This window comes from Myotis davidii, unplaced genomic scaffold, assembly GCF_000327345.1.
Source record: "Myotis davidii unplaced genomic scaffold, ASM32734v1 scaffold238, whole genome shotgun sequence".
Taxonomy (NCBI): Eukaryota; Metazoa; Chordata; class Mammalia; order Chiroptera; family Vespertilionidae; genus Myotis; species Myotis davidii.
In genome coordinates, this window is record NW_006293779.1 from 1,117,761 (window position 1) to 1,133,135 (window position 15,375).

The following is a 15,375-nucleotide window of genomic DNA, read 5'->3' on the forward strand; positions in this document are numbered from 1 at the left end:
ATGTGGGTGGGCGGGGCAGTGAGCAAGTGGGTGGGGCTGTATGGGTGAGGGGGGGCACACTATTTCTCGCGCTGGGCTTCTAGTTTTACATATAAATCTCTTACAAAGAAAAGGAGGGCAAGAGAAGAAAAACATGGAAGGATGGGAAAGAAAACAAAAACAGGACTATCACGGTGGCACGGAAGGTGCAGGGTGGAGTAGGACAATTACTCTGTTGTCGCTCAACATAGGGCCATGTGCCTTTTTCACTGTAACTTTATGGATCAGATTGCAAAGGGCTGGTTTTTTGGGGGTTTTTTTCCGGTTTGGGGGTGGCTTATTTATTTATTTATTTATTTATTTTAGTAAAACAGATGATTCCACTTCATCTGAACAAATTTCAATTCCAAAGCATCATGTAGACAACGCCAAGAAACAACATCAGACCCTAGAAATACCAGCTGTGACTCTTTAAACGTTTTGTAATTTACAGAGCCTAAATCAACCATCAACTTAAGCCATGGTCTCTTAAAACTACTTCCAACATGCTCAACACTATCATCTTCCAATGGAACGACCCCAAGGTCATACCACTTTGCCAATATCAGAAGTGATGTAACTTCCGCTCTGTAACACACTGCCCCATAATTATTTTCAATGCCTATTCTGCAAAAGCAAGAGTCTAGGTATTAATTGGTGTGTTATTATAGTGAGCCCTAGAGGTATAAAACACAGAAACTGGATATCCCATGTCATGATAAAGGCATTTCCATTGCCAATAAAATGCAAACCATCTGAGAGGATGGGCGTGGGAAGAACCAAAGAAGCATGGACGTGCTCGTCTATGAAACAAGTCAGGCTCAGCGAACACTGGACTCTTTGGTGTCCAAAGATACGGGTCCGGGTAAAGACTGGATATTGGGCAGGAGCAAAGGTAATGTCTGGGTCATCACCCATTCTCTGAAGTCCTCTACTTCAGTTCTAGGAATCTGTATTTTGATGATCCTAACAGTTCAGCCCCACATTCTCCATCCAAATAAAGCTAGCCGTCCTCCCTGCCACTAGGCATGAGCCCAGGGACACGCAGACATGTTCCCTTTCACAGACAGCAGCTCCCCCTTTGGATCCAATCCTCATCTTCACCGTCTTTTCAACTCCGGCGAAGAAGTCCCTGCTTGGAGCTGGCAGGGCTTGGAGGAGTAGGATCGGCAATACTGCGGCTCAGGGCACCTCTCACGGAGGTGTGCGTCCTACCTTCAGCGATACCTCTGCTCTGGACACAGGCAAGGGTTGACAAGGACGGCCCCTGCAGAGCCACTGGAGACAACCAGACTCACTCACACTCAATTAAATGCCTTTTGGATTGTGCCAAAGCAGTGTTTGAGTGGGACACTGAAGAAAAGCATAGGAAGGGCCTGGTGTTAATGACGTATTCCACCTGAAGAAGGCCAAACGTCAGTAAATGCAATCAGCGCGCCCCAACATGTCTCTCTCCTCATGGAGAAGGCAGACATCTGGTGGCTCCTACCCTGCCTTCCTTAAGCCCTGCCAACAGCACCTCAGCAAGGTGAAGTTCACCGGGAGGGCTTGCCCTAAGGGCACGTGAGCTGCGGAAATAGGCAACATACATACCTGTTAACCCAGTTCTCCTTCCGACATCAATAATAACACATATAACACATACATGACAGGCTAAGAGTCTCTGGTAAGTGTTTGATAGTTACTCTTTCATTAGACTTCTCATCTATGTTAGTGGGTGTGTACTGTCAGAAGAAAACTATTATTTCACCAGTGCTCTAGGCTGCCCCTCAGTTATACTCCTCCAGTCAGAGCAGAGGGAATCCTCTGGAAATTAAATATTAGGTCTCCAAGCAGAACTGACTATTCCAACTCCCTTGGTAGGCTACTAAATTCGCTTTCCATCCTGAGCAGAGATTTTGAACATCTTCAGCCCACCTCTGTATCTATGTCTGTACCTACTCATCCATCTGTATTCTCCCTGCCGTAGGGAACTGACAGGCACGGCACCTGTTCCCCCTCCTTCCTCACTGGCTCATGTGTGGGGAAAACCAAGAAATATTTTTCTTCAAAGTCTTGTGACAGAGTATCGAGTTTTTTTTAAAGTACTTTCAGCCATGTAATTAGGATACTTTCCACTTCAATGAACTCACACTTTCCTGTTAATTTCTCTACGATGCTTATTTAAAAAAACATTTTCTTAAACAAAAGCTAAGTGCATCTGTTTGGCCCTTTAGAAGTGTGTGTTTATGTGTGCATGTGTGCGTGTATGTGTGTGTGTGTGTTCCAGTGCTAGGGTTTGGAGTTTGATGATGCTATTGAATTTATCTGCCAAGAGACCTATCTCCAATTAAATAATCTTTTCCTCCAATGGCCCATTCTGTTTCCATTTTTCCTGTCCAAAAAGAGCTGTTGGAACAACTTCTGAAAGTTCTAAGGGGATCCCAAACAATTCTCGTGCCACTTTAACTCGGTTTTGCCCCAGGTCTTATTATTTATATGACCAATAATTAAAGGGGAAAAAAGGTTTTTCCAACAATTTTACATCAAATACTGATCCTCTCTTCCTATTCCATGAACATTATTGTCTTCTATAGAATACATCTTAAAGAATTTAATCTTAGTTTGTTTCTTGTGGGTGTTTTTTTTTGTTTGGGGTTTTTTGTTTTTTTACTGTTAAGGGGGATTCTATGGTTGTACACTATAAGAGTTGGTTTGGATATTATTTGATCATCTTTATCTGTGTAAGGACACTGTACTAGAAATATCTTTTATTCCGTTTATCTTTACTCCAGGTTTTCCAGCATTTTTGTTCTTCTTAGTTAACTCAGGTGTGACTAGGTGGACTTTTCAGATCTTTTGGCATTTGAATAAGATCCTGAGGAGTTTTTTCCTCATCCTCCAATGCCTGTGTCTAATGACGGAGCACATTCCCCCCTTTAACAAAGAGCAGAGGATTGCACACCCAGGCAATGGCAGGCCCCAGCGTGGAAGCTGAGCCTTGAACCCTACATCACGATTCTGAACTCTCCTCAGACAAGACACGGTCTTTTCCTACCATCTGGCATCATTAAGTAACTATAAATATTCATTTCCAGCAATTAGGCAATAAATAAAACATGTTGGAAACAACCAAAAACTCAGATGCCAAGTAAGTTTCAAATTGAAAGCAAAGGTCACAGTGGAAAGCAAAGGGTGCCCTTGCACAATGGGAAAGGTACATACATTCAATGTCCCTGTGGAACAAAAGTAGATCACAGGGGTATTTTCTGAAATTTGGCCTCTTCTTATAGAGGAACACTAGCATAGAAATGTTCACGTTTTAAGCACATGTAAACATGAGATTATCTTGAAAGTAGCTGGTAATTGTAACCACGGGAGACGTAATTCTAACTTGATCTATACAGTGAGCAAACTCTCCAACATGTTTTCAAATATACATGGTGCACCCTGTCTACCGCAGGAAGTCAGGTACCTAACTCTGTCAAAGCTATGACTTGTCAAGTCCTTGAAACTTGATTTACATTCAAGAATCCAATTCCTCCTCCAAGCTACCCCATATATTTATTGGATTAATTTCTATTCTTTTAATACTTTAAAGGAAATTAAATGATGTCTGTACCTAGCCCAATGCACATAAAAATCAATACTTTATATGATGTTAAGACTCAGAAATTATTATTAGGACACTGAGAGACCGAACATCGCTTTCCACAATAGGGAGGGTCCCTTCCACTCATATCTTGACACTGTCAAGGTGGGAGACATTATAGTTGTTTCTGATTCCATTATTCCTGTTCTTTTCTCTTTACATACATGCCAAAGAAATGTCCTCTGTTCTCATGAATCTATCATCACTAGATCTCTTCACTAACCACTGAATATTCTCCATTAATCCTCTTTCACTCCATCTCTAACACAGCTTTGGATTTCCCAATTGATAGCCAAGCATACACCATTCTTAATGTCATTCAAGAATGAGGCTGCTTAAAACAAGATGTAGCTACTCATCTTCATCTCACAATCCTCCCCCAAGGGCCAGTTAATCAATCATAGCGAGCATTTACCTGATTTCTGAAGCAAGGGAATTCAGAATAGTCCTACTCATCACCATCTTTTTCTTCGCAGCAGCCCATAATCAAATCCTGATGTTTGATTCTTTGCAAAAGCCCTTATTGTCATCTCTTTATTTTCAACTTTTCTCCTAGATTAGACCCTGATCATTTCACAATTGGACCAAGGCCAACTTCTCTTCCCTGGCCTCCTCATGTCTACCCCACATCCACCTACCCACCCCATTCATTCAGAACATGAAACATTTTAAATTATTTTCTAAAAATTCATTAGCACTTTAAAGTTACAACTTTTAAAATCAGCTTAAAATTATATTATTCCACAGGCATATCTCTGAGATGTTGCAGCTTCAGTTCCAGACCTCCACAATGAAGCAAATATTGCAATAAAGTGAGTCACATGTATTTTTTGGTTTTCCAGTACACATAAAATTATATTTACACTATACTGTTGTCTATCAAGTGTGCAACAGCATTAAGTCTAAAAATATACATGCCTTAATTTAAAATACTGTATTGCTAAAATAAATGCTAACTATCATCTGAGTCTGTTGGAAAAACAGTGCCAATAGACTTGCTCAATGCTGGGTTGCCACAAACTTTCAATTTATAAAAAATTCAGTATCTGGGAAGCACAATATAATGAAGCACAATAAAAGGAAGTATGCCTATATTTGTACATTTTGAAAAATTTTAATGTTTCCCCTTTTTATCCTCATAAGAAAATTTCAAATATGCTGAGATATTTGATACTACAACAACCTTATATATCCACTTCTCAGAGTAAACAATTGTTACAATGTTGCAATATTTGTGTGTAAATGCATTTGAAGATAAATTATAGACATAACGGCGTTTTACCCTAAGTTTTTCATTTATCTTTTAAAAATAAAAACACTGTCCTACAAACCCTAATACCATTATCACACCTAAAAAAGTAATAATTCCAAAATGTCATCTAGTATCTAGTCTACATTAAATTTCCCCAATTGTTCCCCAAATATCTTCTAGAGGTGGGTTGGCTTTTGTTGTTGTAACTCTTTAGTTTCTTTCTAGAAAAGTCATTCTACTTTTTTCCCATTGTATGATTTTTCTTAAGAAACCGGGCAATAATATCGTATACTATGAATCTGCCTGATGGGGGTGAGTAGGGGTTATATTTTTAGCTTGTTTCTTTACCCTCAATACTCCCTATCAGGTGGGGTTAGGTGTAAAGGCTTGGTTAGACTCCGATTAAACATATTTGGCATGGTTAGTTTTAGGGTGATATGCAAAGTTCATACTGGATCACACCAGGGGGCACATGAGGTCAGTTGTCCCACTTTTAATGATTCTGAGTTTGATCACTTGATCAAGGGGGCTTCCCACTATTCTGCCTTGACACCAAGTCATTTCGATGGCCCTGTGCCTCGGGTTTACGAGGCTCCATGCTGTGCAAACATCTGCCAGGAATCCTGGGCCAGTTCACATCTCCAGTCTCTCTGATACGTCTTCCTCACCCATTTCTTGCCAAATTCTCTTTCCTCTGTTTAATTATCCTCCCCCTTTTCTCTGTGACTTTGGCTTCCTAACCAACTGCCCATTTTCCTCCACCACCCAAGCAATTTGTGAAACTCTATTCTATGAAGCTTCCCAGGACTTACTAGTAAATACATTAATCACAGTTCATGCTGGGTTCTCAACCCCAAGCTTTCTGCCTAATTATTAGAATGTGCCACAGAAACAAGGCCTATTTCTGCCAAATTGGTTTTGTATATGCCCTTTTATTGTAGCACATAAACATAGATGCTTACTGATAACTCCATGGCATTATAAGTCTCAATAGTTGAAATCTGCAGCTAATAAGACTATTGCCATGAGCAAAGCACTAATGAGCATTCATGCAGCTGTTTTTACCATTCATTTAGAACATCCTTTTTTAATATATATTTTTAATTGGTTTCAGAAAGTAAGGGGGAGAAAGAGAGAGAGCAATAGAAATATCAATGATGAAAGAGAATCATTGATCGGCTGCCTCCTGCACACCCTCTTTTAGGGATTGAGCCTGAAACCCGGGCATGTGTCCTGACCAGGAATCAAACCTTGATCTCATGGTTCATAGGGTGATGCTCAACCACTGAGCTACTCAGGCCTGGCTTTACCATTCATACAAAATCTACCTATACCTCCCCCTCTAGCTGGGTATGCAAACCAACCATAGCAAGAAAGCACAAATGTTTTCAAACATCTTTGTAGGATACATCTTATGTAACTATTCACCGGTAATGTATTTTTTTCAAGATTGTTCATTATTATTTTCTATAATTTGGATCATCCTAATTGCACTAATTAATCTGGCGATCATAGACATCCAGCACCGTGTCTCACCAACAGGAGACAAATATATACTAAGAATGTTTTCTAAAACCAGGTCTTATTTTGAAGCTTCATATTAGTGACTACACCTGCAAAAAGAATTAAGACTTGAGATTGCTCTCTGGATCATTCAGACCGAATACCAGAGAGGCATGCAGATAAAGCAGAAGTATTCCACTGAGTTTGAATTATTTAAGTAACTCCCCCAATTAGCCAATTCATTTTAATTATATGGTCCAGCTTAGGCTGAAAAGTAAATAATGCTTTAATCTTTTTTAGTTAGCACATTTCAGCCTAATATTACACAAGAATAACAAGTTTGTGAATACTTCATTTTCTTGCTTTTTATCATCTGTGTTCCAACTTGGAAACGGGAGAAAGGCACTGGGCACACAATTTTAAAAGGATCTGTTTTTTCCTTCCTCATAACCAAACTAAGGTGAAATGACTAAACAATGCAAATGGCACCAAATTCATCCTCTCTCTCCAAAGCTGGTCCAGGGCACAATTTGTGAGGTGCATGAAGTATATCTTCAGCCCCACCGCCCCTATAAAAAGCTGCTCTTAGCACAACCATCAAGACTTTACTTCAAAGCTAAACTTAAATCAATCCTGTTCCTTCTCCCAAAAAGTATTTGCTTCAACGTGGTCTTCAAAAGCTGTGGCAGGTTTAGGAGGCATTTCAAGTACCTGAGGGCTACACCTATTAACCTATTAACCGGCAAATACTACTACACAACGAAGATTGTGTTTGGGGAGATCAAGCCTTCCCTGCCTTACTGAAGTTACATGACATAAACAATCACTGACTATTATTAAGTTTGAGACTATGGATAGATGAGTATCTTCTAAGCTAGCATTTGCATAGTTTTACAACATTTGCAAAACAGTGCTCAGATTACCTTGTCTAATCTTAACAAAACCCAATATTCTTGTCTCCACCATAGAGATAAAAAGGCTGGTTCCCTGCTACCAAGGTCTAGGCCCCTAGCTATAGCCAAGATCGTATAACTCCATATGGGTGCTCTTTCCACTCAGGTCTACAAACCAATTTTGCCTTCTTTCCCTGGGAGAAAGGTGATAACTCTACTATGGACTTGCCCAGAACCTAAAAGTATTTTCCAGGTTTCTAAAGCAACAACAATTGATTCTTATTACCCTCAAATATTTCACACACACAATATTCTTTCAATATTCAGGTAAGAAGAGAAACATAATAAATTCACCTCACTTACTCTTCTCATGTGAGGCTGAAATCATGATCAAGTGACAGGAGGAGAACCACAGGACAAAGCTATGTCATAACCACATAATCCCAAAGCAGTCAGCACAAAGTGGTTTGGGTAAAAGAGCCAACATTTTTGTTGCCTCATGGAGCACTTTTAATGATGAGTTTTAAAAGAAAATCAGTCTCCCTTCTACTTTACAATATAGATATAGGCCTAAAGTTATATGTAAATCCAGTGCTATTTAAAATGCACTTCAAACATCTCAGTCATTGCCAATCCAGTTATGAGTTTTAATAAAGAAATTAAAAGATCACAAATTATTATTGTGTGATGGGTTCAAACCCAACTACACCTATTAACCTGCAACTACTACAAAAAGGCTAAGTATTTTCAAAGCCTTTGCAGAATATATCTCAAGCCTGTCACATGTTTTACACACAGATCAACTTAACTGGAAAACAGAAAAGGCAGTCAGGGACGTCCAGCAGCGTTTCTGGAAGGTCACTACTTAAACATTATCTTACAGAGCAGAGGTTGGAAAGCTTTTCCTGTAAAGGGCCTTGCCGACCATATTTCAGGCTTTGCAGATCATACGATCTGGTTGAAACCGAGCCATTCAACCATTAAAAGCCTGAAAGCAGGACAGGCAATATGTAAATGAATGGATGTGGCTGCGTCCCAATAAAACTTTATTTACAAAAACAGGCCCATGGGTCAGTTGGCCAAGCCCTTCTATAGAAAGTCATTTTACCACGTCTGGCTTTCCTGTGAAAATGAGACTTTTCTAGAAAGCACTGCGGAAACAGGCTGGGCAGTGTTGCTCACCTGGGACCCGACGGTTTCCTGGAAGCAGCGGCCAAGCTGAGTCTTCGCAGCCACAGGATAGATGTGAGGAATGACTTGCTGGTGGGAGTACGTGGAGTGGACGGTCTGGGTCTTCTGGACGGGAAGCCCTTGGTAAGAGATCTGGGATTGGCCTGGTTGGGCTTCTTTTACCTTCTGGCCAGTTGGGCCATCGATTCTTGAAACCTGATGTATCTGGACTGAGGCCTCTGGGGGATGCTTCACGTGGATATTGACTATGTTGGGAGGAAATTTCACTGAAACAGATTGGGAGTAAAGACTTGTTAATCATGACGAATTAGCATGCGAGTCAGCGTGAAAGTCAATTTTACTCACATATATACTTATATGCATATGTATTATACATAGGAAAAACTATACAAATGTAATATATACATATATTTGTCACACAGCCATCAAAATAAGTGAGGATAAAAGGATACATTTAATATAAAAATTAAATCTGAATTTATGTTTTAAAAAATCAACTAATTACAAAGCGAAATTAAAACCTCTCGCAGTAACATATTCACTAAGATAATTTTTTCAGGTGAGTCATAAAAGTATGAAATTCATGCAGCTTATGGGGAAGTACATTTTATCAAATAATAGTAATAAAGACTCAAACGTTGGATTACTTTTAAACTTCTCATTAAGTTCCGATTGCAAAGTTGTGGAATATACTTTTCTACACTAAAAGAGGAAACACAATTTCACAGAGCACAGTTCTCTTGCCCTTAAATAACATATTGTGGATATACGTTGGTGCTCATTGGGACACACACACGAAATACCGAAGTGTGCTATTTTATATCTGTAACAAGACTCACTTTCTGCCACTTTCAAACACAATTTCATCTTCTGATGCTAACATTCAGGTTTTAAAAAAATAACGGCCAGTAACACTCTCTGACCCCTTTTTTAAAAACTGTGCATGTCTAAGAGATGCCAGGTTTAAAAGAATGAATGAGTCATAGAATTCCTGAGCTCCAAGTGACCTAGTTTACCTTCCTCTACAGAAGAATATACTGAAGCCCAGTGAGGTTAAGTGATCATTTCGAACTAAAACCAGGCACTCTTCAACTATTAAATACACTCGTGCTCATCAGCAGGACCAGTGTGATCACTAGCTCATTAATGCTATAAGGACCCCAAATTTCCAACTCGTCTTTCCATGCCCCGGGCCCGGCCAGAACAGGCCAGCATATTCATCAGCTCTGGGCGCTATGAGTCATCAGAGAAGGACAGACTCCTTTTTGTTTTCTATTTCTTAGATACCAAATCTCTATGGCCTAGAAAGCACTTCAGCCACATACCTGGGCCCACATTCTGTCCCTACTGTCATTGCTCAAGCCACAGGTCACATACTCCTTTCTGTTTCAATACCAGCCCTGGCCATCTGCAGGTACTTGGCTTCTGTGGGTTTGGCAGGCTAGAAGAGGTCTGACGAATGGGAAAAATCAAAATCTTAAGCTTACCTTTGACTCCTTGCTGACTCGTCATCGTCAGAGGCAAAGTATGTGTAGAGTGGACGACATGCGTTCCCAGCGCCTTGCCTGACTGCTGGGAATGCTGATAAAGTTTAGGAACGCTGGCACCATGGACTGGAATCTGGCAAAGCTTCCCCGTGAAGTTTGGAGGGCACTGGCATTTGTCCCTTGAGCTGCACTGGCCACCATTCATACATGGAAGATGGCAAATTACTGAAAGGGAAAAGAGGAATTGTGGAGAATTGGTTAGTTTCTCAAGTGCTAAATCACAGTCAACCAACAAAACTTCCAGAAACACAGCACCATTACAGCCATCATATTTCTACTGACTTTGAAACAGTAAACGAAGAAGTAACTACACGTTGGCAAAAAAAAGGTCTCCATTATTCACGGTCTTTGTTTTTCCATCCTAAGTCATTTAATTCTCCAGTTCCTTGCGGTGCTCTCCCCCAACAATGGAGAGAATTCACGGGAAAAGAATATATAAAGGAGCCACTGAGGAATACTGTCTCACAGTGCCCTTTGAGTATCTCTCGCCTTCTGTAATTACTTTTTCCTATTCAATTCCTAGCTTATTAGCTGTCTCTCTAGATTATAAACTCTTGAGAAAAGGATATGTTTGGCTTAGTAACCTTTACATTCTCAGCACCTAGAATAATGCCTGGTACACAGTGGACAGTAAACATTTCCTCAAAGAATAAACAAATGAGAATACTAAAAATAATATCTGCGGAGAATATAATCTGAATAAGGGAGTAGAAGAGTTTGAATCTTGCTTTCCCAGAATTTGCCATCTCACTGGGATAACAAGACCACAGTGAAACCTAAAGACACAGAATGATTAGTAGTTTGGAATGTAATTTATTTAGAATACCGAAAGATAAAAGGGCACACTGGGTAAGGCATTTTCAGAGGTGTTTTAAATTCTGGTGAAATTCAGCTTATGGCCAACCTCTTTATCACTAATGAATTCTTCCTATTGGCATTTACACATGAGCAGGTTTCCACCAGCTTAAAAAATACAGACCCCTCAACTCCATTTCCTTCCACGATTAAACTTTCCAAAAGAATTGTCTGTTCACTTCTCCACACACTCCCTTTCCCCACCCCTCTTCTATGGAAACTACTCTTCCTGAAGCCACTAATGGTCTCCACATTGCTGAATCAAATGGACAATTTCAAGTCTTCCCTCGGTTTCCATCACATCTCACTCATCTATTTTGATCATTCTTCTTTGCCCTTTCCATCTTAACATTCTTTACAGAATCTACTCTTTATTTGCCCTTTAAACACTGATATGCTTTAAGATTTGTTCTTAAAATCCTCTTTTTTACTATCTCTACACACTCTTCCTCTATGATTTCAACCTGTCATATGTGACAATTCCCAAATTTCTATTTCCTAGGAAGAGATTTCTGCTGTGCTCCAAATTACTACTACACATTTTCACATAGATATTCCACAGACATCTCAAACTCAACATGTCCAAAACATAACTCATCATCTTCTCTCCAATGTCTCCATTCACCGAGTTAGTGGTCCTTAACAGCTCTGCCACCTGGCCCATCCATACTCCCAGTCCTGGAAGTCCTCCCTTCTCAACATCCATCAAATATGTGCACTTCTATCCCATCACAGGGCCCCTGTTCCCTTTAATTAGTCTTCACTTATGAGTCTCACCTCATTCCCTACAATCATGCTACATGGAACTTTATTCAGTTCCTCAATGTGTAAGGCCCTCTTGCCCCCCGAAAGCTTTATCCATGCTGTGTCCTTGGCCTGGAACACTCGTTCCATTCAGCCCCCTCACCCATCAAACTCCTACTTATCTTTTAGACTCTGCTTAAACCTCACATCTTCTAGAAGCATTTGCTATTGCCTCTCATCTAGGTTTGGTGCCTATGTAGGCCTCCAAGGACTCTCATTCACTGCCCATCCTGCCACTTAGCTGAGTGCCTGATGACCTTCCTGTATGCCTCATTCAACTAGTGCTCTGTGAGGTTAGAGACCTCATCTTTTGTTAACCCCTAACATGCAACTCAGCTTCTAGAAGAAATGCTACAGCTCAAAATAGTACTGGATGAAAAATGTATGCCTACCACTCAGTCAAACACCAGTGTAGGTGCTACAGAAGATTCAGTCCCTGCCCCTAGGACCGTAAGCACTAACTGGAGACCGTAAGCACTAGCATGCTAACTAAAACCACAGATCACCAAATATGTGACAGTTGGAAAATATAAACTACAAATCGTTTGGAACTTCAGAGAAGGGGGAGTCATTTCTGGGAAATCAAAGTAGACTGAGTAGGAGGGATCATTTGGGGTAAGTCTTTGAAACTGGGCAAGATTCAGAAAAACAATGGATTGCTTCCTAGGAGGACAGTATGTGAAAAGGACGGGAGGCAGGCATATTTGGGAGATAATGAGAAAAATTTTCTGTTGAAACCTCAGATTCCTGAGGGGGAGGGGTCAAGTGATAAATAGAAGGTAGAGGCTTGCGTCAGCCAATGGATCAAGGCCCAATAAAACGTTTGGATTTTATTTTGTAATTATTAAGTTATTTTTGAAACTCCAAGGAGAGAACTAAACAAGGCTGAGAGAGTGTTCCAGGAAGATGACTCGTGATGGATGAGTTGCGATGGAGAGTGACTAGGTGGAGAAGCCAGTTAGGAGACCATTAAAATACAAGCTGAAAAACACATGGATGAGGACGATGGCAACAAGAGTTGAAAGAAACACAAAGCGTCACAATGACAGAGGGAGAATCGGTGCAACACGACGACGGGACAGAGAGTGAACAGCAGGCCAAGGGAGAGTTCAGACAGTGGAGGAGGAAGGGGAGCCAAAAAAATGACCAAGGGCAAGAAACTGTGTCCAGCATCGATGTGGCAGTTCAAGCCAAAACTGCCCTTGCTGAACGGGGTCTGAAGTAAGCTTTCTCCAGGGCCGATGTCCTCTGAGGTGCCGGGTAAGAGAAGCGTGTCAGAGTGGACTCCAAGGTTGAGTCAAAGACTTCATAACTCTCACGTCAACTCTGAACCGAACTTCTAAATCACAGCTTGGCTACCCGGGATGGATTCAATGTGTCATGGGCAAGGGGAGCCAGGCCAAGATTGAAATGTACTACAAATAATTTATAACCGGAATACAGGCACCACTCACTCTGCATGGTTCCAATATGCATGAATTTCAGTTTCCGCAGTTTAAATAACACCAGTTCCCCAACAGTATGGTTCAAACGTCAGTTGCCATAGTGTATTAGCTGTGAGTAATTGCATAAAGTATAAACTTCACTGCTAGCTCTTTGGTCCACAAACACTGCGTGGATAACAGATGTGTATGGTGATCAGTAACCAATCATGTCACTTCCTTCAAAGTCTGCTGGTGACTGATCCCTGCACATCTGTTCTCAGTTCACGCACAGACAGAGAAGCATGTCGTTGTGTTGCCTCCTCATCGCACAGTGATAAAATCAATAACATTTCACAGAAGTGGATAATTAAAAGGGTCAACGACAAAAAGTGCCGCAAAAAAATGACAGGCGGTTAACACTGGAAGTGAAATTGGAAAGCGGTTGTGGTGAAAAGGATGATGATGTGCCAGAGGAAGTGACATTAAAGGAACCCCCGGACAGCTCTGAAAGCACAACGGGTAAGATGTTGGCAGCTGATCCAGACGTGGAAAGGAGTATGACAACCGACTAAGGCAAAGAAAAAACACTCCATATCATGTTATACAGTGGGAAGAAAGCAAACATTTTCTAACTACTCTTGATAAGTTCTACTCAGAGAAACAAAACACTTTAATTCTCAGTGTTTCTAACATTTTCAATTACAGGGCACTAATTAAATATTAGCTTTACTATTTTTTTCCATTTCCATCTACATTTATAACCTACAGTAAAAGAGTTTTAATAAAAAACGTTTTCAAGGTCATGGAACTTAATAATTCATTGATTAATAAGGTCATTTTGCACATGGCCATTTTGCATTAGCTTGCACGATCATTTTCATGGTCCTGTACTACCATGCAAAGATGACTATATAATCAATACTAAAATAACTTCACATATGCAACCATCTTTCTTATAAACAAAAAACAACTGACTTTTACTAGATATTTGTAGTATCAATAGCAGATTTTGAAATTAAACTCAAACTTAATCAGTTTTGTTTAAATCTACCTTTAAACCCAAGATAGCTTCCACACAAATGTTTCAAGGACTGCCCAAGTCTAAGTGGACACAGCCATAAACCCAGAGGAGAACTCCACTACCCCTGTATCTCTCTGCTCAGGCAGGAAACAGCGCCTGCCTGACTTATTCCCATCAATAAAAGGCCACTATTGCTAATCATTTATGAATGAGAAAGTAAATATCTATTCTACCGTTCCCACATTTTTTTTAAATCTAAATTACAATATAAAGTTCTTTGCCTCGGCTCAATAAATACACGTTGAATCCTTTGTGGCAGGTGATCTTTTTATAGCTAAATAGTCTTTTATATCAAAGAAAACAAATCGAAAATCAACCTACAAACTTAAGGATTGAACTATGAATGATTTCTTTCTGTTCCAAAAGTTCATGCTTTGACCTTTTGCCTAATGATCTATAGTCTGTGTTGCCAGTGTTCTAGTAAGCCTTCTCAAGGCATACAGAGAAAGAGGACTAAGTTCTCTTTAAGGCTGACTTGGGAAGCTTGTGGTATGCTGGCTGCAAGTCTAGCTATGGCACATATATTTTAGAACATGTAACTAGAGGTGTCACACAGAATGCTGGCTGAGAAAGCCCATAACTTTATCAGCTTGATATTTAGCGGGCCATCCCCATAACTCACTACACTGCATGCTAGGTCACCTGGGACCTACTGAAAATAACAAGAGATCTATGGGCCTCCAGCCTGTTATTCTATAAAGTATCATTTCATCCCAGCCACTCAATGCATCTCACGGTACTGCTACAAAAGGTCAACGGGAGCAGAAGGATCCATGCTGGAGGTTTTAAATATGTCAAGTGCTTCTGTGCGTCCCACCATTCGTTCTGGTCTATAAAACAACTTGCAGCACTCCGGCAGCTGAGCTGACAGAATCATAGTCCCATTCTATATGGCAAGCTGGTACTTAAATGAATCGATACTAGTCACTTGTACCCAAATACGGGCAAAATGAGTTTTCTAAAGATTTGTACTATAGAAAGCCATACCCGCTCTGTCTTCCCCGTTATCTTAGCTATAAAAATACTTCAGCTCTAAGAACACACCTGAGTTTCCTGCAGCAGCATCCCGGCCCCTCCACCACCCTCTAGCTTTCTGTGCCAGCAGACAATTTTGTGGCTGAGGCAGAACAGGGAAAACAAACCTCCACTTGAAGAAACCCTGCACCTGTCATCTCA

General features: G+C 40.5%; 1 protein-coding gene across 1 annotated transcript in view; it reads right to left on the bottom strand.

The window, feature by feature from the left end:
* The window catches only part of LTBP1 (latent transforming growth factor beta binding protein 1), a 196,666-nt gene that overhangs the window by 149,162 nt on the left and 32,129 nt on the right, over nt 1-15,375 (bottom strand). The window contains exons 2-3 of the mRNA XM_006767564.2: nt 9,976-10,200; nt 8,480-8,754 (exon numbers count right to left, since the gene is read on the bottom strand). Coding sequence (XP_006767627.1) covers nt 8,480-8,754; nt 9,976-10,200 — 500 coding nt within the window. The remainder of the gene's footprint in view (nt 1-8,479; nt 8,755-9,975; nt 10,201-15,375) is intronic.